The 21,826-nt window shown below is 60.0% G+C and overlaps 1 protein-coding gene across 4 annotated transcripts; it reads right to left on the bottom strand.

Moving 5' to 3' along the window:
• Nucleotides 1-75: 75 nt before the first annotated feature.
• Nucleotides 76-20,316, bottom strand: LOC111182603 (angiotensin-converting enzyme). 4 transcript variants are annotated; one of them, XM_022589108.3, is made up of 25 exons: nt 19,996-20,316; nt 19,212-19,379; nt 18,503-18,596; nt 17,646-17,789; nt 17,035-17,226; nt 16,359-16,456; nt 15,807-15,979; nt 15,240-15,463; nt 14,746-14,890; nt 14,363-14,461; nt 13,985-14,107; nt 13,434-13,645; nt 12,678-12,814; nt 11,653-11,811; nt 11,294-11,381; nt 9,196-9,339; nt 8,848-9,039; nt 7,477-7,574; nt 7,119-7,291; nt 5,058-5,281; nt 4,617-4,761; nt 4,265-4,363; nt 1,915-2,037; nt 1,492-1,679; nt 76-1,325 (listed from the first exon to the last, which is right to left on the bottom strand). In XM_022589108.3, exons 1-25 carry the CDS (start codon nt 20,257-20,259, stop codon nt 1,096-1,098), a joined length of 3,936 nt encoding a protein of 1,311 aa, XP_022444816.2. In that variant the 5' UTR covers nt 20,260-20,316; the 3' UTR covers nt 76-1,095. The 4 variants fall into 4 exon arrangements, with proteins under 4 accessions (XP_022444816.2, XP_022444817.1, XP_022444818.1 ...); XM_022589109.2 differs by lacking the exons at nt 15,807-15,979; nt 16,359-16,456; nt 17,035-17,226; ... (2 more) ...; nt 19,212-19,379; nt 19,996-20,316 and having other exon boundaries at nt 15,232-15,347; XM_022589110.2 differs by lacking the exons at nt 14,363-14,461; nt 14,746-14,890; nt 15,240-15,463; ... (5 more) ...; nt 19,212-19,379; nt 19,996-20,316 and having other exon boundaries at nt 14,002-14,096.
• Nucleotides 20,317-21,826: the final 1,510 nt, after the last annotated feature.

The raw sequence follows: 21,826 nt of genomic DNA, 5'->3' as shown, positions 1-21,826 counted from the left end.
ATACAGTGTGACTCCACTTAAAATATGTGCTGAGAAAAAAAGGCTGGAAGGATATACACCAAATGTCAACAGTGCTTATCTCTGTGTTGACATAAAGGGCTTTTATTTTCTTTATACTATTCTGTGTTTTCTAGATTTTCTACAATAAACATGTAGATAAGAGATTTTAAAATGTCTCTCAAAATGATACTCCCTCAAACCCATGATGGCCTTCCAAGGAAGGCTCAGGGTGAGGGCATGTGCTGGGGGGATGGGCAGGGGTGTCCCCTAGCAGTCAGTCCCTGCGTGGGTACCAGCTACTGCCTAGCTGGGGTGAAGGGTCCTGACCCCGGGCCCTGTGGGCAATACTCTGGTGGCTCTGTCCACTGTTTCGAGTGGAAATGGAACTGGGGCAGGCAGGCGCCTGAGGTGACGCCGGGGCCAGTTGGCCAGTTCTACAGCCTCAGCATGCAAGGCGCCCTCCCGAGGGAACCAGAGGGCAGCCAGGAGCCTTCCATCTGGGGGACTTGGCCATTTATGGAACAGCTGGGGCAGGGCTCCAGAAGCCCAGAATGTCTGCTTCCTCTTTGCTGCCCAGAGCCCTCCTGGGTTGGTGTCCAGGCCTGGCAGGGGCTGCCTGCCATGGCAGGACAGGGGCCAGCTGCCCCGGCTGAAGGGGAGACTGGTATGGGCGCTGGGGGGTGCTGGGGCCAGAGCTCTGGGTATTTTCCAGCCTCTTCTTGGAGGAGGATGAGGACCCCCGAGAAGTGACCCCTTGACTGTCAGGAGGTGAGAGAGCTTCCCCTGTCCCTGGCTTCCCTGTGAGGGACATGGACACAGATGGGGAGGGCAGGACCTTTAATTGAATTGAGAGAGAGATGGGGAGGGGGTTCCATGTTAGGTGGCCTGGTCCCCAGGGGCCAGGGGGCCAAGGTGGTTCGTGGTCCAGAGGACTGGAGGAGGGGGGAGGAGGGGTGGGAGGGGCGGGAGGGGGAAGGGGAGGAGGGCTGGGGTGAGCCGTGAGAGCAGTGGCGGGTCCTCAGCCCATCCCCGGGCCTTCCCGGTCCCTGGGTCTCCCGGTGGCGCATTCCCCGGCAGGCCCGCCCAGCCCTCATCTCAGGAGTGTCTGAGCTCCACCTCGGAGCCAAACTGGGGCCCGCGGTGGGGGTGGTGGAGGCTGTGGTGGCGGATGCTGAAGAGCCGGTAGGCGAGGCCCAGGGTGGCCACCAGCAGGGCGACGCCCAGGAAGAGCAGCACCCACTGGCCCACGCGGGCCTGCTGCTCCTCCAGGTTCAGGCCCAGGAAGCTGACACGGCCGGAGCCCGGGAAGGAGCCTTCCGAGCGAGCTGGGAAGGGAGGAAGGAGATCGGGCGCTGGGCGGTCCCGGGCCGCGGGCTGGCTTCCCACCCGCCCCCGCCCGGAGGTCGGCCTCCCACCTGCCTGAACCTGGGGGGGCCTGGCCCTGCGCGAGCCCCGGGGCGGCCTGGGGCCGAGGGGGGTGGGTGGCGGTACCTGAGTTTGGCATCCAGTTGTACAGAGGCCAGCCCAGCTTCTCCCCGTGCCGCGTGTTCTCGGTCACGAGCCAGTCCAGCAGCGGCTTGAAGTAGGTCATCATGGCAGCGGCCGACATGTTGGGCTGGCCCGTGATGAGCCGCATGGCTTCGGGCCACGGCCGACTGAAGCCCAGCTTCATGGCGTCGCTGGGGGAGCCCCGGGAAGGGGACCAAGTCAGAGGGACAGGCCTCGAGGCTCCCTGCCCGTCTGCCCCAGCCTCGTACGGGTTCTCTCTGTACCCCACCTCCCCGCGCCAGCTTCCCTCGGCCTGAGAGGCCTGCGCAGGGCAGGTCGGGGGCGGGCTGGGGGAGGGGCTCCTCAGGCCCTGGGAAGCAGGTCAGAGGGTGGACAGCAGGCAGGGGGACACCAGAGGAGACTCACGCCAGGCGCCTCCCGGCCTCCTGGGACTGGTAGATGTCGCACTCATGCAAGGGGCCCTTGTGGCCCGCCGCCTGACACAGCGCCTCATGGAACTGGAACTGGATGACGAAGCTGACGAAATACCTGCCGGAGGACAGGCGAGGCCTGGGGCCAGGGCGGAGGGGCGGTGTCACCGCGCCCCGACCACCACTGCCTCCGCCCCGGCACCTCCCGCCCACGCCCACGCCCACGCGGCTGCCTGCACTTCTCAGGAGGGCCTACTCTGAGCGCCTCTGGGCGTCCCTCGTGGGCGAGGAGGAGCAGGGGCAGAGCCCTTCACGGACGGACGTGGCAGGCTGCTCTGGACGCAGCAAGGTCTCCGTCCCTGGGCTACGTGCATTGAGAGGTCGGGTGTTGCCCAAGGGGTCACCTCTCTGACGAGGCAGGTTGGCCAGCCCGAAGGACCTCCTTTATCCCAAATTTGGCAGCAGGAATTCCCTGCAGAAGTCTGCCGGTCCAGGTGGGGGTCGCCTCTCCGAGCCTGGGGAGGTTGTGAATGTCCTGAACCAGCAGGGCAGGCCTCCCGCTTTGAAGGCTGGGCACAAGCCGTGTGTCACTGACTTTCCTGGCATTTTCTAAAGTGCTTCGCCAAGGCTGCTGGTCAGAATTTGGAGTGCATCCCCTCTGCGCACCCCCGCCTAGAGAATTATCTGTGCTAAGCTCGGAAGCTAACCATCACATGGGCCTGGCTTCTGTGTGAAAGTGAGTGCCAGCTTGGAAGCTCAGAAATCCTTCGGGAAGGCGGGCAGAGGCCCTCCCTGCGGGTCATCCTGGCACACTGGCCGGGTCAGCCCTGCACTGTGCCCTTGAGTCTCCTTGGCTCGCTGCCCACCTATGCTCTCTGGAGCATCTGAGCAGGCTTTCTCTTTCTTCCTGGACTCGGGGACAGAATTCACCCACCCTATGCTTATTTATTAGGTCTTGACTATGTGCTGACGTTGTGCCAGGTGCTGGGGTGGAGGACTGGGCACAGTGGGCATAAGCCCTCCCTCACTGCCTTCCGGGGAGCACAGGAGGCAAGGGCTGGGGTGCCCTCTACGTCCTGCCTCACGGGTGGCCTGGGCTACTTGCAGCCCAGGGGGCCCCAGCCCTCTACCCTGAGGTGTCCCCAGATCCCTACCTCTGGGAAGGGCTCCAGAACCTCTAATCACCCTTCCTAGTCCCCAGCAGGTGCTCCCCTGCAGCACATAGAGGGAAAGGGGCTGCACTGGGTGCATTCACGCTATGGCTGCATGACTCACAACGCGGCTATGTTTCTGTATTCCATTTAAGACGGTGACTTAGGGACTTCCCTGGTGGTGCAGTGGTTAAGAATCCGCCTGCCATTGCAGGGGACACGGGTTCGAGCCCTGGTCTGGGAAGATCCCACATGCCGCGGAGCAACTAAGCCCGTGCGCCACAGCTACTGAACCTGCGCTCTAGAGCCCACGAGCCACAACTACTGAGCCCGTGTGCCACAACTACTGAGCCCGTGTGCCACAACCACTGAAGCCCGTGCGCCTAGAGGCCGTGCTCTGCAGCAAGAGAAGCCACCGCAATGAGAAGCCCGTGTACCGCAACTAGAGAAAGCCCACGCGCAGCAACAAAAACCCAACCTAACCAAAAATAAATAAATAAATTTTTTAAAAGAGGAAAAAAAAAGTCAGTAACTTAATAATGGTGGGTTATGGCCACCAGTTCCCAAACATGCTATGTATTAGGCAGTGTGATAAGAAGTGAGCTCTTGCAATGATCCTGTGAAATAGGATTCCACAGCTGAGGAAACTGACGCTTACAGAGACTGAGGAATTTACTCAAGGAAACAGAGTTGTGGAGACGAGATTTGAACCCAGTTCTGTCTGGGCCCCAGCCTATGACCCCATGCCCCTAATAATACAGACTCCCAATCTAGCTGGGTCTCTAATCCTAGTTCTAGTGGATAGAAGGTATTCCAGGTTAAGTTACAACTTAAGTTATATCAGAGGAAATACGTTCAGTATAGAGTAAAGGAATCACAATCTTGTAAAAATAAAAAAACAGTGCTCAGGTCATGATCTGGCCGTGGGTCATGGTTAATGTTAACTAACAAAGGTCTCATAAGCATTAGCCAGTTATAGTGAAGTTTTTGTTTTCAGCTGTCAAGAGGGTGCGGGCTCTTGTCACATCACAAGAGTGAAACAACGGTCACAGGTGAGTGGCCCAGACACAGTGGGCCATGCAGCCGGGTGCCCAGGTCGCCCTGACGGTAGCTGCCGGGGGGCAGCAGCAAGGGCAGCCCGAACGCTGAGCGGAGGCGCTGCCCCTCATGGCACCCTCCTCCCTTTCCTGTTACCTGATATATGGCACGCTTGAAGGAATGTGGAACTTGGCCCCTGGGTCAAAGTCGCCTTGAGACCTGGCCACTGGGGGACAGAGGCCCTGGTACTTCAGCCTGTTGAGGAGGAAGACACATTAGAGGGAGGGTTTGGGAAGAATCAAGCCGGGAGAGTTGTTGTTTTTGATTTGAAGTGTGGCGCCTGCACTGGGCGCTCCAGACTCCTGTGTGCTGTGCCTCTGCGCATCACGGCACTTACACACACACACATCCCTAGACGCCACAGACGCAGGCGCACCATGTGCACACAGATACGGGTGCGTACACCCCGCCATGGAGGCCCCCCCAGCCCACAGCAGCATTCTAGAACCTGAGGCTCCACCACTCCTGGTTGTAGTTCTCCTTGGTGATGCTTCCGTCAAATACCCTCCAGCGCCACTGGTCCACAAGATAGCTGAAGGGAACAAAGGCGATCTTGTCGAGCGCCATCTTCATCAGAAAGTTGATGTCCTCCTCTGCCAAGGGAAGGGGGCCCTGGCATCAGATCCAGGCCTGCCTCCTAGCAGTGGGGGTGTGATGGGCGCGCGATGAGGGGAGTGGGCGGGGCGAGCTGTACCTCTCTGGGTCCTGCGACCTGCCTCTTGGGATGGGATGGGTTTCATCCTCCCACTCTCCCTGCTGGTTGCCCCTCTTGTTCCCCACTGTTCTGTCCCAGCTCTGCCTGTGGGCTATGAAGTCTCCTCTCTCCACCTCCCAGGCTTGCCCCTTTTTGGCCCCTCTGCCCACTAGGATCTCCCCTTTCCTCTCTCACCATAGCTGCCGTCCCCACTACTCAGTAGGTTGATCTTGTGCAGGTGCTTGGGGGTAGACACTGAGAGGGCCAGCACATCCCCAATGGCCTCATGAAAACCAGGGTTGGCACCCTCCCGGAAGGTCACCGGCAAGTCCTTGTACTGCATGAAATACTGTATGTGGCCCATTTCGTGGTGGGCCACCACCAGGTCCTCCATGTTCACAGTGGTGCACTGCTTGATCCTGGGAACACGGGGGTGGGGAGACGGTGTGGAAGCGGGCAGTGAGGATCCCTGGGGCAAAGGGACCTGCTGTCCTTACTGAAGGCAGAGCATACCCCCAGGACTGCTTTATGCAAGGAACACAGCATTATGGGAAGGAAAGCCGAAAGGGGAAATAGGGGGAATCTGGGGGTTAGAAGCCCCGAACGTCTGGTCCTCCAGACTATTCCTCTGCCCCCAACTTCCCTGAACAACTAACTCCAGCCCACACAGCCGTGTGGCTTTCTAACTGTACGAAGTATGTGCTCTAGAGGCATGGGGACCCTCAGTCACGGTCAGTGTAGGGCTTGGGTCATGTGAGTCATGTGGTTCCTCATTACGTGTTTTGTCTCTCCCAAGACTTAGGCTTCCTGAAGGAAACAACAGTGTCTGAGCTCTTCTGCATCCCTTGTGCCCAATGCCACCAAGCATATTCATCCCAGGATTTCTCAGGGCCAGGACTAGAGGGACATCTGCTGAGCAGTCCAAGCCAGAGGCTGTACCTCACTTTCCATCTTTTGTGAGCCAAAGAAATTCTCCCTTGGATCGAACCAGAGCTCTTCAGCTCAGTTGACCCCCTTTGTCTGTCATTCTAGGGAAAGAGCTGCCCAGCACCCTGGTGACAATGAGGTTGGGATCTGTCCACCTTCTGCAATGACTCCCCATACAAGGGAGATCCCCAAAGAGCCCTCACCCCCTTGATTCTGTCTGCGCCCAGCCCTACAGCTCTGGTCCTTGCACCTTTGAAGGAAGGGCCCAAGGCCAGGTGAGCCAGTGAAACTGACTGCTTTGTTCCAGGATCTCTGTGCCCTCTCTTCTCATAAGAGACACTTAATCAGCTGTGGCAGATCATCTCTGCCACTTCTCCCAAGAGGTGGAATCTTCTTTACCTCCTCTTGAAACTGGGTTGGCCTTGTGACTTGCTTTAGCCAATAAAATGTGGTAGAAGTGACCTGTCCCAATTTTGCACTTAGTCTTTAAGAGATTTGGCTACTTCTACTTTTGCTCTGGGGATGCCAGCCTCCAGGTAAAAAATCTGACCGCCTAAGGCTGCCATACTGTGAGGAAGTCCAAGCTTTCCTGGAGAGAGATGTCCCACCAAACCCCAGCTGCTCCAGCCATGCCAACCCAGGCGCCCAGCACGTGAGTGAAGGAGCCCAACGTGAACGTCCCTGCCCCAGCACGTGCCACACAGAGAAAAACTGAGGAACCGAACAGACAGCCGGAAGCACAGCCCCAGATGGACAGCCCCACTGACCCATGCCAGTCCTCTTCAGCCCTGTGGAGCTCTCCACCACTGCAGAGCAGGACAAGCCATTTCCACGGTGCCTGAATTCTTGGCCCATAAAATCATGAGCATAAGCAAATGGTTGTTCTACACCACTAGGCTTTGGGCTGGTTTGTTATGCAGCAGTAGGTAACTGAAACACTGTCCTCCAACGAAGACAGCTTCTGAGCCCATCAGTGGTGAGAGTGGATCTGTGCAAAGCCCCCACGTCCCCATGTGCCTCCACGTCAAGGCACAGGCACTCAGGGAGAGGGCCAGCTGTACACAGGGGCCGCCTGAGAGGGAGGGAAGGCTGGCAGCTCACGTGGGGCTCACCCCCAGGACTGGGACCTTGAACGCTGGGCTGACAGAGCTGGTCAGCACTCGAGGAGACCCTGCCACAAGCCAGTGGCCAAGCTGCGGCCAGGCCCAACTCTCTTAACCCTCCGTCCCCTGTTCTGGCCAAGGAGACAGCAGCGGAGCCTCTACTTGACTCGTCTCCTTGTCCTCTGGGCTCAGGACCAGGTCCCCCTGGCCTGTAGCCCGGACATACCTGAAGTCCTTGCCGTTGAAGAAGTCCCAGGCGGAGGCGTGGCACACCACCTCCCGCCCATCGGTCGGCTTCTCCAGCATAGACTTGTTCCAGAACTCGGGGGGCACGGGCAGCAGCCCCAGGGAGGTGAAGAAATTGTCTGCTTCCTTAAACATCCTTTGGGGTGTCCAGCCCTGCAAGCAGAGGGAGCTCTGCCGAAGCTGGGGATTGTGGGGATGGACTGTGTGCCGCAGTGGGAGGGCCCTGGGAGAGGGCCAAGCTGGGAGTCCTGAATCGGAGGGCCCTCTCCCACCTGGGCAGGGTCCCCCTCCCCTGTGCCCTGGAGGAGCAGGGGTGCAAGGAGGGGGCCGGTGCGGACCTGCTTTATCATGGCCTCTGTGGCATCCATCCTGGGGGCTGAAGGGAAGGGTACTACCAAGTCATAGATGTTGGACCAGCTCTGTGCCCACATGTTCCCTGGAGGCGGGTAGAGGAAGAGATGGCAGAGAGAGGAGAGACAGGTGTTAGATCTTAGGCTCAGCACCGTCATGCAGGGGGAGGGAACACTGATCGTAATCTGACCAGCCACTGCTCTGTCCTCTCCATGTCGCCTGAGGTCAGTTTGCGAGGTCAGCTGGCAAGAACCACCCTCCTTTTGGAGAGGCTGATGCCTCTGCATTTACCGCAAGACAAGAGTGGAGATAAGGAAGCTATTCAGAATGAGTGGAAAGGTGCAGAAATACATTTGGAGAGGCTTTGACAGCCAAAGGGGACTAAGCTTGAGCTGACATCAAGTGGAGCCTACAGTGCAAACCAGTGAGAGTCAGAGCGAGTGAGAAGCGAGAATGGGAGGGGGGAGCGAGCCTGGGCCTGGCTGCTCTGCTCGTCTTGGGGGCTCAGCTCTAAGCCCCAGCTCCCAGGGCCAGCCGGGCACCTGTATTCCCTCCCGGGGTCTGTGTTTCTCTGCCATGGAGCTGATATTCTCTGGTCTCACAACAGAGGGACCAAAAATGGCTGGTCTCTTGGGCTGCAAAGACCCTCTAGCTAGACCCAAAGCTGGATGCGGGTGGTCTCCCTCTGATTTGTAAATGGTCCATGGCCCCGCCTGGCCTCTCTGTTCACAGTAAGAAGCCCCCAGAAACATGTTCCCGATGGCCCGACAGAGACAGGAACCCAGTAGCCTCTACTTTGCCCCAGTCCCTACCATCCCTTATTGTCTTCCACTGCCTACTTCATGTGTTCAGGGCATCTGAGTTTACAACCCCTGGAGAATGAGGCTCCCAAAGTTGAGGAGGATCTACACTCTCACAGCTCCCTTTGCCTGAATGTCGTGTCTGCCTTTCTCTCCCCACGACTACTTTCTCCATCTGTCAGAACCTCTCATCTTTCAGGGCTCTGCTCACATGCCACCTCCTGGGGAGGCCTTCTCAGCTCCCACTCACGGCCCCCTCCTCTCCCTCATGCTGCCTGGAGCTGTGACGGGTGATGTGGTCTCCCCATGACAGGCCTATGAACTCCGCCCACTGCCCCATCCCTGATGACCTGTGTAACGTGGATCTGTAGCAAACGTGGCACCAAATGCAGGGAGGGGGCTCTTCTCCCCACCCCCAGCCCCGACCCCACTCCAGCCCTGGCAACATTCCCCAGCCTCAGGTGTCATCTGCAGACCCTTCCCAGTCTGCTCTCTGCCCTCTGGCCAGCCCTGGGCTGCCCCCTCCCTCATACTGTTGACTGTCTCACTTGCCCTCACCCAGCAGGTGGGCTGGGATGGGGCCCTCCAGGTTGATGAGCTCGGACCCGTAGAAGCGATACAGGGCCCGGCGCACGTAGGCGTGCAGGTTCAGGTAGAGCGGCTGCAGCTCCTGGAAGAGCTGCTCCAGCTCGTACTCCAGGAATGGCATCTCGTACATAGATCTCCAGGAGTCCCCTCCGTCCTCGTAGCCTGCAGAGGGGACACAGCCAGGCTCTCTGAACACCTGACCATCCCCTGAGCGCCCTGCCTCCTCCCCCCTCACCTCTTGGGTTTCAGAGGACCTTTCTGAGGGCCTCGTGGGGGGCTGGGACCCGACAGCCAGTGACACTGGCAGAGAGGACTCACCATTGAGCCTGGCAGCCTTGTTGCTGAGCTCCACATATTGGGGGAAATATGGGAGGATGGATCTCCCCACCTTGTCTCGCCAGCCCTTCCATGCCCACAGCAGTTCTTCATAGTTCCGGGATGTGGCCATCAGATTTGTCAGATCTGGGTGGGAGGGATTGGATGGCTTTAAGCCTCCAGCTCTTGGCTCACCTCCCACCTCCTTCAGAGGTGGAATAAGACTGGAAAGGGACTGCACAGGCAGCAAGTCGAGGGAAATTGGAGACAGGCTGGTGCCCTTTCCATGGGGCTTACAGGGCGCCAGGCCCAGGGCTCAGCGCTTCCCGTACACAATCTCAGGCAACTGCAGGGCTGCAACAGCCCTGTGAGGGATGCCCTTGACCCTCTTTCCACACAAGCGGTTTGGTGACACGGCTGCGTTCCCCAGCCAGCAAGTGGCTGAGCTGGGGCACAAACCAAGGGCCCAGACCCCAGAGCCGCTGCTCCCAACTCGTCCCCTGCCCACCACCTCCCTGGGAGAAATGGCTTGGAGGTCAAAAGACCCGAGTTCTTGTTCGGTTTCCTCCTGACCTTGAAATCACCTTGGGTGAGTCATGGGACCCCTTCTTCCCTGACTATGAAATGGGGATTATGCCGGCCCAGGGGCAGGAGGCCCCTGGGCAGGGACAGTGCCTCCTTCATCCCCACGTCCCCACAGGGCCCAGGGCATCTTTCCCACATTGTGACTGAAATGATTAATAAAAGAACAGCTGTGAAGGCAAAGTACAGAGATCCATTCAAGCATCATCAGGGAGCCAGAAATCTTGCGTTTGTGTCCTGTCAAAGCCATGACTATATGAGTGGCCTCCTGGCTTATGGATTACACGGAGCTCACATCTACCTCACAGAGCTGGGATGAGGATGGTGTGAGCTCACGTGTCAGTTCTGAAGGTGGCTCCCCTTCCTGCCCGGCCTGGCCTGAGACGGAGGCCTGCGGGCATCCACACCTCGTGGACTTGTGCTCTATCCTGAAACATGCTATGTGCTATCTACTCTTCACAGAGAAAGTACATTCAAGTTAATTTTATTTGGAGAAAAAACATATCTTGAGAATTTTGTCCTCTGCTGATGTGAGTGTTCTGTTTTTGTGGGTGCTTCTTATTTTTACTACTGGCAGTGACCTGATGGCCCAGCCCTGGATTAAGGGGCTGACCGATGGGGGGTGAAGGCCATACTCCCTTTAATGCTCTTCTCCATAAATGCACACAAATGCACATCCCCTTCCCCCCACTTTGCGTGCCTATCCACATACACAACCCTCAGGCCAAACCCTGTCCCAGGAAAACTGTTTCTCTCTCCTGTTTATTTTCCATTTCCCCTTCTATTTGTCATTGTTCTAATGTGGGAGTTGGGTGGAGGGCCAGGAAGAGACTGTTTCTGGGTGGAGATTCCTCAGGAAAAATGTTTATGCCTCTGGCTCCTCGACCCTGGGAAGCATGGGTCAGAGAGGGGAGGGGGTGTATCTGTGCGCAGGTACTGGGGTGTCGGGGCTGAGCTCCTTCAAAGAGGAGAAGGTACGAAGGACCAGCCAGTCTCCTGCGAGAGAAAGAGGACAGGCCAGAGCTGGCCCACTCCTTCCAGTGACAAGTGGCGGCAGAGGGAGTGAAGTGGGAATGGCGTGGACGTGGCTTCTGCTGGCTGAGGCTTCAATTTCTGGGTGGAGGAGGGGGCCAGGGAAGGGCCAGGGAAGATGGGGAAGGTGGATCGGATCAAGGAAAGAGCGCAGAGGCGAGATGCCTAGAGTTACTCTCCCTACTGGGGAGTCCAAGCCCCTGAGAGATGAATTTGAGATACACCTGCTCTGAAGGGCGGAGTGGAGGGAGGAACAGAGGGGACCCAGCGGGAGCGGACGGGCGGAGCCAAGGGCAGGGCAGGGGACCAGGGCAGCGATGAAGGAGGTGTCGGTTCTAAGCAGGGGCAGAGGAGCACCACCGGTGGGAGACAGGGAAGTGAGTCTCCCGGGCGTGCGGACCCCATGAGTCAGAAGTGAACTCTGCCCTTTAACGGCCAGCACCCCTAACCTCCCCAGGCCTCCCTCTCACTCCCCACGTGTGCTCACCAGGCTCGAGCTGTAGACAAGTGCCATTGCTATGGCACACAGAGGCCACGCTGTAAGTGGTCTCCATGTCCAGCAGGATCTGGTTGTACTGCAGGGGGAAGAAGAGGGGCAGCGAGCTTGAGCCCTGGGCTCCCTGCTCCGCCCCCGGCACCATCGTGGACATGGGCTCTGCAGCTGAGGCGGGTGCTCCCAGAGCTCTGCCTTCTCAGTAAGTCTGTAGGTGTGTGTTGACGTGCCAGATGTCACGACACGGCAAATCGAGGAAGGGGAAGCAGCATGAAGGCCAGACACTGTCCCCTGAGCTAGGACCCTCCCCTGACCCTGGATCCTCCGCCCCATGCTCCCCGCGAGGCACACACCTGCTCCAGCTCCCTGACAGGCAGCGCCGCCCGCTCTAGATCCTGAATCTTCTTTATCATCCGTTTCATGGTGGCGTTCTGGAAGTTGGTCACATCAAACTTCCTGGCCCAGGTGCCGTACTTGACAGTGTGGTTTGCCATCTGTACGTTCTTCTCCAGCTGAAGGCACGGGGGAACCGTATCATGAGGCCCAGGAGCTCTAGAAAGGCCTCCTGGGAGGAGGCGCCTTGAGGGGAGCCAAAGGGACTGAGGGTGTCAGGGTGGGGCCGGTTTTACCAAGTGGCTGCCTTTGCCTATGAAGACCCTCTTCAACCCGGACTGTCTATAACATCCTGTGTGCAGTACCTGCCCCTCAACAGATGGCCATTTCGAGCAAGACATCTGATGGCAGTGGCAGAGAAGGAAACCCCACCCCGTGTCCTAAAGGCTGTTAGGATAGATGCAGCCTGGTATTTGCTCTGTGGCCTCTCTGAGCCTCAGGGTCCCAGCTGTAAAATGCGAATAAGGTCACTGGTTTTGCAAGGCTGTTGAGGAATAAATGAGGCAACAGATGTCAAGTGCCAAGGAAAAGTGGCCAGCACACAGTGGGTCTTCAAGAAATGTTAGCGCTCTATGGCTCACCTTGGTTATAGTCAGCGCTCAGCCACACAGGCGGGGAGGGGGGTTGGAGGGGACGCATAGCCCTCTCAATGGTGGCAAACGGGAGCGTTCAATCTTTTTACAAACTGACTTTAGCATCACTTATTTCTCTACAAATTATTCCGTTACCAACAACGGATTGATTGTTAATGATAAGACAACTTGTTTAGGCACTGGGTGTGTGCCTGAAATTGGATGCTTTTCAATATGCCATTGGGATTCTTCACAAATTCTGACAGCCTGTTCCCACTGAGGTGACGTCGGGGGCGGAAGGGCGGCCTGCAGTGCCTTGGGTTTCAGAGCGTGGCCCCCGGGGGAGGAGCAGATGTGTGCTGAGTCTGTACGCGAGCTCTGGTGGGGGGAAGGGGGCGCGCAGGGGCCCCTACCAGTATCTTGCTGCCCTCCTTGGTGATGTTGGTATTATAATCCCAGCTGGCCTCGGCATACTCGTTCCACACCACCCGGGATCTCCGGTCATATTCCTCCACAAACCTGCTGGCCTCAGCCTCGTCGGACACCAGATCTGTGGGACAGAGCAGAGAGACACAGACAGGACTCCCCCTGCCCTTCCACTGCTGCCCCGGCCTCCCCGCCCCGGCCCCCAGCTGGTCCCACTTGGGCTCTGGGTTTTCGGGCTGCTGGTTGTTGAGTGGCGGGTAGTCGTCTGGCTGCTGGCTGTTCCCTGGCTGACTGACACCTGGCCGGTGGTCCCCTGGCCAGGGGCCAGCAGGGGGCGCCCACAGCAGAGCAGGAGGAGGAGGAGGAGGCGGGACAGTTCCGGAGCAGCCCAACCTTGGCCCATGGCAGCAGGAGAGCAGAGTCCTGCAGCCCCTGCCCCCTGGCCTATAAGAGCGGAGCCTGCAGTGTGACCTCAGTGTGACCTCATAGAGCAGTGTGCCTGCCAGCCAACCCCCGGCCGGGGCCTCAGATCTGGGCATACCCTCCCCAGGATGCTGGGAAAGATGTGCCCACCCCACCCCAGGGCCCTGCCAACCAGCTCAGGGGGCTGCCTGGCCCTCCAGGCAGGGCGCCAGGGCCCGGCTGGGAGAAGCTGATGGGGAACCATGAACTGGGGGCCTGGTCCCGAGCCTGGAACTGAGAACCTGCGGTAGCGCCCCGCCCCAGGCTCCCTCGGGCTTTACCAATGCCCTCTGGGTAATTGTCGGGCATCGGTGGGCGCCACTGATATTCTGGCCAGCCCAGGACCTCGCGATTCTGCTGGTTCTGCTCTTGTAGCCACTGTGTGACCGGCTGGAAGTAGTTGAGCAGCGGCTGAGCGTCCAGGGAATCTGAGCCGACCATGTCCTTCAGCACCTCCTGCCAGGGCCGTGAGGAGCCTGCCTGCAGCAGTGCCCTGTCAGGCAGAGCGGGCACAGTGGGCACAGGGCTCTCGGGCCAGGGGCCACTACCGCTGCCCTGGCCCACCTGCCCCATCTCCGGCCACTTCTGCCCCCACTGGATGGCAAGAACGGCAGCATTAAGACCCAGGGCCTAGGAGCTCTGTGAAGGGGGGAACGTATGTTTTGCCCCACGCCAGCCAAGAGGCCCACTCAATAAACATTCGACGAGAGAAAGAAAGGGAGGGGGAGGGGAGAAAGGCCCCCTCCACTGGTCTGGTGGTGGTGCCCTCACCGGCATGCCCTTCACCGGTCGCTCCCCTCACTTCCCACTGCCCTCCCTGTGCCCCACACACCGGAGCTTGGCCCCTGCCTGGGTGGACTGGTAGACGTCACACTGGTGCAGGGGGCCCTGGTGGCCCGCCTCCTTGCACAGGGCTTGATGGAACTGGAACTGCAGGACAAAACTCACGAAGTACCTGCAGGCACAGGGTGGGCATGAGGGGGATGGTGGAGGCCCCTTGCCCAGGTCCCAGCCAGCTTCCGCCGGGCAGAGGCCAGACCAGGGGCTGCCTGGGGGAGAAGGGAGAACCGAGCTTGGCTCAGGAGAGAGGCCCCCTCAAATTCCAGGCCGTTGAGGGGTCCAGAAGGGTGTGGGAACAAGCCCTGGGAATGGGGGTCCCAGAGTAGGGGGAAGGGGACTAAAGGTGTGCTGGAAATGGGGGCAATAGTACCTGATGTATGGTGTCACATTTGGGACATGAAACTTGGCTCCAGCATCAAAGTGGGTTTCGTTTCGGACAACTGGAGGACAGATCCCCTGATACTTGGTTCTGGAAGAGGATGTGGTTAAATTGTCTTAGGACCCAAGGGTTGTACACAGGCTGATTTTACCTTTGCAGAAAAGTCTGCTAAGCAGACATTCCCACGGGCCATACCTTCCCCATCCTGGCGAACCAGGAGAGACTGCCTGACGGAGGAAGTTTTAGGCAGGAAAGAATGCCTTGCGGAAGAGGATGGAGGCATCATTAGAGAGGAGGGAGGCAGGAGGCAGGTTGCCCGGGAGCGGGGGGAGGGCCGTTTGGGATTAGGCCCTTCCCGGTCCTGTTTTGCTCACCGAAGATACCACCAGTCATAGTTGTAGAGGGAAGGGGGGGTACGCCCACTAAAGACCCCCCAACGCCACTGGTCCACCAAGTAGCCAAAGGGCAGGAAGGCAATTTTTTCCAGTGCCATCTTTAACAAGTAATTGATGTCGCTTTCTGTCGGGAGATGAAAAGAGAGAGGTCAGAGAGAGAGGGGAGTCCAGCTGGGACAGGGTGGGCCTGGGGAGAAGCCAGCAGGAGGTGAGGCTGGGCAGACGCAGAGAAGGGAGCGCCAGGCTTTGGGACCCTGGGGCCCCGCTTGGAAGAGGGAGCTTGGGCAGTGGAGTTGGGACTCAGGGTGGGCTGTGAGGGTCTGGGTGGATCCCCAAACCTGCCTGACATGGGGCAGTGAGGCAGAAACAAGAAGGGCAGAGGGGAGCGGGGACAAGTGCGGGCCTGCTGTGGGATCCAGCGGGGTCTGGGGGGGGGGGCGGCTGCACTGGGCTCTCTCCACCCACCTCCATACCCTTGTCATTGGTGACATGGTCCAGCAGGCCAATTTTGTGCAGATGTGCAGGAGTGGAGACGGAGAGCGCCAGCACATCCCCGATGGCCTCGTGGAAGCCGGGGTTGGCGCCTTGGCGCAGGGAGACGTGTTGGTCCTTGTACTGCAGGTAGTACTGCACGTGGCCCATCTCGTGGTGCACCGTGGACAGCTGGTCCATAGTGACCTGCGTGCACTGCTTGATCCTGGGGCGGGGAGAGGGCGTGGGTGAGGGTGAAGGACGGGCGGGGCAGGGACCAGAGAACAGTGGGGCTGGCGCCTGAGGGAAAGGAGCCAGGCGGGCACTGCCCTGGGGCTCGAAGGAGCTGGCGGAAACAGGCAAACACTTTCCCCTGCCCCAGCCCACACTCTGGCCTTTTCCCTCCGTTCCAAGGTACAGAGCTGACTGCCTGTCAAAGCTGCCCAGGGAAGGGACCCCGCCCCCAGCCAGTGCTGGGGCTGGGTTAGAGGAGGGCCTGGGAACTGGCTTCTCTGTGCCCAGGCTGCCTGCCCTTTGGGAGCCCCAGAACCCTCCTCCCGAATAGAGACCTGAAGTCTTTCCTGTTGTAGAAATCCCAGGCGGAGGCGTGGCATACCACCTCACGCCCGTCGCTTGGTTTCTCCAGCATGGACTCTGCCCAGAACTCAGGAGGCATGGGCAAGAGCCCTAGGGAGGTGAAGAACTCCTCTGCCACCCGGAACATGTGTGTAGCGTTCCATCCCTGGTAGGGGTGTTCGCACGGGTCAGGGGCCAGCCGCTGGAGCCCGCCATGGCTGCCCCAGGGGCACGTCTGTGGTCCCCCACCCAGCTCAGCTCCCTGCTCATGAAAAGCACCTCTGCTCTGTGGCCTCCCTTCCCAGATGTCCGGCCCCTGCTGGCTAGAGTGGATGGACCGATGCTCACAACCCCCACTCCCGAGGGGCCCCGGAAGGAGGGATTGGCAGCTCAGCGAGGACGAGGACACAGACCCCAGCTCATGGCTTGGACACACACTCCAGGCTGCTGCTCTGTAGAAAGGGAGGGACTGAGGTCCCTTCCCGTCCCTCTCCTCATGTCTGGTTCACTCCTGTGGCCCCCACCTGGCCTGACTCCGAGCTTACCTTCTGCACCATAGTACTGGTAACGTCAAGATTGGGCTTGTCAGAGAAAGGCACCACCATGTCGTAGATTTTGTCCCAGCTCTGGGCCCACATGTCCCCTAGACAGAGGAGGGGAGCCAGACAGCTTGGCTCCCAGTCCAGCCAGTGCCTGCTTCCCCATGTGTGTCACTGAACGGCACCCTGGGCGCCTGGTGTCTGGACCCAGGGCACTGCAGGGCCACCGCCCTCTCAGCTGGCTCACACATCAGTCCCACCCACACCCCCGAGTGCTCCACATTCCCTGGGGCTGGCAGAGGCCAAGTGTGAGCCCAGGTGATGCTGCTGGGTCCTTTCTGACGGTGCCAGGGTCCCTGCCTCCCAACCCTGACGCAGGGCCACAGGGCTGGCTTCCTGGGGCGTCAACTAGGCTTATTTCTCCTCCTCCACTGGACCTGGAGCTAAAGCCTCCAGTGTGACTCCTGGCTCTGCCTTTTAATAGTTTTCTGCCCTCTGCCAAGTCCCTCGCGCACCCTAAGCCTCAGTGTGCCCGTGTGAAAAGTAGGAACAGTAGTGACCATGAGAAGGGTCACCTGCTTTATGGGCCCATGTGCAGGGGATCGAGCAGTGCGGGGCTCTGAAATGTGACACGCGATGAGGAGGACCCTGGACATGTGTGGTGGCAAGGCCAGGTCCTTACCCAGCAGGTGAGCAGGGATGGGTCCCCTGAGGTTGATGAATCTGTCCCCATATCGGCGGTGCAGTGCGCGGCGGACGTAGGCGTGGAGGTTCAGGTACAGGGGCTCTAACTGATGGTACAGGTGCTCCAGATCCTCCGTGAAGGTGGGGGAGTCGTACCAGGAGCGCCAGTAGGCCCCCGTGTCTGAGAAGCCTAGCCAGGGGGTGGCATTGGGGTGCAGCTCAGGCCCCAGGCTCTGGCACCTCCGCCTCCCAGCTACCACCTGGCCGTTCTCCCGGCTCAGGGCCAGTGTATCTGCCTGCTAGCTGGAAGGGAGAGCTTGGGGGTTGCTGCTCTACAATCTTCTAACTACGGGTTGCTCCAACTCCAGCTAAACAGATCCTAGAGAGCAGGAGAGGCAAAGTTGAGCCCTAGGGCTGGGAGGAGTGCCAGGAGTGCAGCATGAGGGCGATGGGGCTAATGCCCATTCCACCATCCACTATCTGTGTGACCTTGGACCAGTGTATGGAGTCATGGTAATAGCCGCTCTGCTTGCCTCAGGGGGCGGGGCTCAGTGGAGACAGAAGATGAGAGGGAAACGCCCACAAAAGGGACAGGGTGGCCATGCTCACCATCCTGCTTGTAGGCCGCGTTGCTGAGGGCAGTGAACTTCTGGTACAGGGGTTTCAGCGGGATGCCCACAGCGTTGTGCCAGCCCTCCCAGGCATAGAGCAGCAGGGCGTAGCTTCGCGACGCAGCCAGGATGTTGGTGAGCTCTGAGACACAGGTGAGCAGGGTCAGTTCGGAGACTTCTGCGTTGAAGTCAGCAGTAGCCTTCACCAGAGCTCCCACACCGGTCCTCACCATCTCCACCTACTTCCTCAGCATCATGATACCCTCAAAGCCAAGGGCAACCTACAAGCTGGACAGGATGGCACTGGGAGCTATACAAAGTAAGGAGCCAGGCAGGGTCCTGGTTCCCAGGAAATGATTATTCTAAGGTGGCTGACACCAAGAGGACACCCACAACTTGAAACCTAGGCAGACCCTTCATGGCTCCTTGGATGGAGTGGCTGACCTCAAGGTTGCCTGGTACGTGGTGGGGTGGGGGAGCTGTGGGGGGAGAGGAGGAGGTTTGCAAGGGAAGCCATGAGGGGTCTAAGGCCCGTGGAGGGCTCTTGCGGGGAATGAGAGGACCCATGAAAGGGAAAACCAGGCAGCCAGGAGGAAAGCCGGTTGTGATGGGAGAGGAAAAAGCACACATGCAGGTGGGGGTGGAGCGGGGGCTGGAGGCTGGAGATTCCAGAAATCAGTTTGCCTGGAGGAGCAGGGGTCTGGGGGCATCTGACAGTCCAGTCCCAATTGGAGGTTAATGCCTTTGGGTTTACCCACTCTCTCTGTAAAAACACGTCACCCTCCTGAGTGCAGCAGGCCAATGGGGAAGGGTAGGAAGCCCCCGAAGACAGAGAGAGTAGACACAGGGCAGTACCTGGGTCCAGGGACCAGCAGGTGGCAGTCTTGTTGGGGAAGCAGACCTTGGCCGTGGAGTAAATCCTGGACATGTTGCTTAGCAGAGAGTTGTACTGGGGAGTTAGAGTTGAGAAAATGTTAGCGATGAACAGCCCTTGGAGGTAATCTGGCGCCCTCTACTCTTTCCGCTGGGAGGAAAAGGGGAGATGCCTGGAGAGGGGGACGTGGCTAGGGCAAGGCCACACTGTGGCACCCAGAGCACAGCTGAGCATGAATGCACGGATTCCCCTTGCAGTGGAGGCAGCCTGGGAAACTAGTGTCCTGAGAATTAGGGATCAGGGTTCAATTCTGAGCCCAGCCACCACCTTGAGCGAGGGCAAATCCCTCTCATTCTCTGACCTTGATGCCTTCTCAGCCCTTCGCAATCTTTCTGAGGAAGCCCATAAACCAAACCACCTATGGAGAAAGTTTGAAAACCCCTGTTTCATCCTTTTCTCTTTACTTGAATTTTGCTTTCTGCTCCATAATACTTGCTTTGATAGAAATGAACTTCTCTCACTCCAGCTCCAAGGAAAATCAGTATTTCAGGAATCCGTTCTGTGTTTGCGGGGCTTCCCCTACAGTCGGGGCCGGTAGAGATCCCAGGGTCCCTCCCTGCCAGGCCCCACCCCTCCGGGGCAATGGGGGCACCCAGGCCGCTTCTGCCTCCACCGCTCCACTGGGCCCACCTGCTGCCGCTCCTCCAGGGGCAGGTTGGCAGGGCCCAGGGTGCGCACAGCACTGATGATGCGTCGCAGCGTGGGGTTGGTGAAGTTCTGCCAGATTGGGTCGAACAGAGCCTTGGCCTTCTGGCCCCAGACCTCTGAAAACTCCTGGCTGAGCAGGGCTGCCTCCTCCTGTGGGTACCAGGAGGGCACGAGAGGGTAAATAGGGGAAGCCGTGGCGCGGGGGCGGGGAGGAAGGCCAAGGGCTTCAGGAGACTCGGGCTTGTGGGAGCACGGCTCCCTCCTCCTGGGCCCTCGGGGTGAAGAGCTGGGGGAGTCCGCCTCAGGGAGGCGGTGGAGCAGAAACTGGGGCCAGGAGAGGCGGGGGAAGAGAGTGTGGACGGTGATGAGCGGTGACAGGCACAGTGAGAGAGGAGTACGTTGCAGTCGGAGAGGATGAGAACCCAGAGCAGAGCGGGCACCCTCAGCGAAGACTGCCGCGGGCCCAGCCCGTCGTCATCCCCAGGCGCTGCCACCTGGGGGGACTCGGGGTCAGAGGGACCAGCCTCATCCATTCGGTTCCTTACTGGGCATGTGCCCAGCACCGTGCTAGGAAACCGACCGCCTGTCTTGCTGGGACGGCGTTGGGGTCGGGGGTTAGCGGGGAGGCCGGCTGGCCCAGCCCCGTCCCCACCGCTCAGGGGCCGGGGGCGCACGCGGGGCGGTGACTCCCCGCCCCCCAGCGCCCGGCCGCCCGCCTGTGATTGGGCGCCCGGGCCCCGCCCCCGCCCCGGGCCCGCGCGCCCACCTGGCGCCGCGCGTTTTCCTCGTTGATGTCGGTGTCGTGCGCCCAGCTGGCGGCCGTGCTGTGGAACAGCACCTGCTCGGCGCTCGAATTGAAGCTCTCTGCGAAGACCTGCGCACCGGCCTCGTCGGCGGAAAAGTTCCCCGGCTGCAACGCGGGGTCGAGCGCCAGGACCACAGGCGGCGGTGGTGGCGGCAGCAGCAGCAGCAGCAGCAGCAACGACAGCAGCGGCGGCCGCGGCCACCGGCGGCCCGACGCGGCCCCCATGGCGCGGTGCGCGGTGCAGCCCCTTCTCCCGCGCCGCGCTCGCCCCGCGGGTTATAAAACCCGACCGCCGCCGCCGCCTTCCGACACACCCTCACCTCCCCGCCCCGCCGCGCTTCCTCCTCGGCTCCAAAGTACCCCGGCCGCTACGCGGGCCTAACGGAGCGGGGCGGGGACCGAGGCTTCCTGGCCCGCCCCAGGCAAGGGCGCCGGCCCGAGGAGGGGCCGAGGCGGCCCCCTGCGAGATGCAGCCCGGGGGTGGCGGATGGGCCTTAGGTCAGGTTCTCACAAGGGAGGCTAGAAAGAAGCCCCCTAACGCACACACACACCTCTGAAGCTGAGGGACCCAGCAGTTTGCTGGAACACCCCAGCCTGCCAGCGTGCCCTCCCCTTCCATCTCACAGCCTCGGCGCAGGGACCCGGGCCCCAGCGGTCTCTGACGCTCAATCTCCCGGCCTCGCCGCCCCAGGGCTCTCTGGACTCGGGAGTGACAAAGTGGGGGAGCTGTCCGCAGTGCCGCTAGTGCTGCCGGATAGGGTTAAGGATGGTCGCCCGGTCCAGCTTCTTCTTCACGAGGCCCTGGGGGGAGAGGGTGTGGCCTGCGCGGGTAGGGGAGAGTTTAGCTAACGCAGGTGCCTGGGGCGGTGCTCAGAGCCCCCGGCTCACCTGCGGACTGGGGAAGGGGGGCTGTCATAAGGGGGGGAGAAAAATGGAGGAGCTGTTCTGGGAGGAAGGGGCGGGTAATAAAGCCACAGGAGCACTGGCACACCTGCTTTCTTCACACGAGCTGTCATTCGCTCAGGCAGAAACAGTCACAGACTTGCCGACTTTGAGAGCTAGCTACAAAGATGAGCGCAGAGATGACAGCAACCTCTCCTTCAACAGGGGAAGACATGAAGACTCAGGTTGAATGGCTTGCTCCAAGTCACTCCAGGTCTCCACACTCCCCAACAGTCTTCCCCTGTCTCACCACGCGTTCCTCCAAGTGACAAGCACGGGGGAGGAAGGAGAGTGGCATCCTCTTGAGGCGGCTGGGGAGGCTGAGGGCTCGCCCCTAACTCCTCAGCATCATGGTGTCTGTCCCCAGAGGCGGGAGGACCTACCCCCAGCAGACGCCGACAAAGGTGTGGGCAGGGCGACGGAGGAAGCACAGGCTGGGCAGAGGGAGCAGGGAAGGAGTCAGTGACAGCTGCTCAGGAGACCCAACCCATCCGCAGCTTGGGCACCTTGGGAATCACCTGGGCTCCTGGGTATCTGCGTGCGGGATGGCGCCTGGGGCTCTGAGGGACACGTGGGCTCGCTGTGCCCTCTGGAGTGTGTGCAGGAGGCTTGTGGCCCGAGGCCGTGCTGAGCTGCCAGGTGACATGGTGCCAGGGTGGTGTGTGAAAGGGGGGGTGAGGGAGGAAGGCAGGGAGAAGAGGAGGGTGGCTGCCCCAGCCCTAGGAGGGGGAGCAGGGCATCGTTAGTGCTGTTGTTCAACAGTGTGGGGGGAAGGCGGGAGGGGAGGAAGAGGAGTCCTGGGCCCCTGGCTTTCCTTCACTCCAGCGGACACTTCAGGGCTGGCGAAGTG

Source organism: Delphinapterus leucas, chromosome 19, assembly GCF_059928025.1.
Source record: "Delphinapterus leucas isolate spDelLeu-1000000601 "Yukka" chromosome 19, BTC_Dleu_Yukka2, whole genome shotgun sequence".
NCBI lineage: Eukaryota > Metazoa > Chordata > Mammalia > Artiodactyla > Monodontidae > Delphinapterus > Delphinapterus leucas.
Note: the sequence above shows the minus strand (reverse complement) of the source record. Positions and strands in the feature narration are given on the sequence as shown.

Bases quoted from the DNA above. Each gene is read 5' to 3' on its own strand.
- LOC111182603 (XM_022589108.3), bottom strand. From the start codon at position 20,259: ATGGGGGCCGCGTCGGGCCGCCGGTGGCCGCGGCCGCCGCTGCTGTCG. The intron at 18,597-19,211 runs GTGGGCCCAGTG...CTAACTCCCCAG, and splicing joins CCCTGGAGGAGCGGCAGCAG to TACAACTCTCTGCTAAGCAA. The intron at 13,646-13,984 runs GTGTGTGGGGCA...TCTGCCTGACAG, and splicing joins CAGGCAGGGGCCAAGCTCCG to GGCACTGCTGCAGGCAGGCT.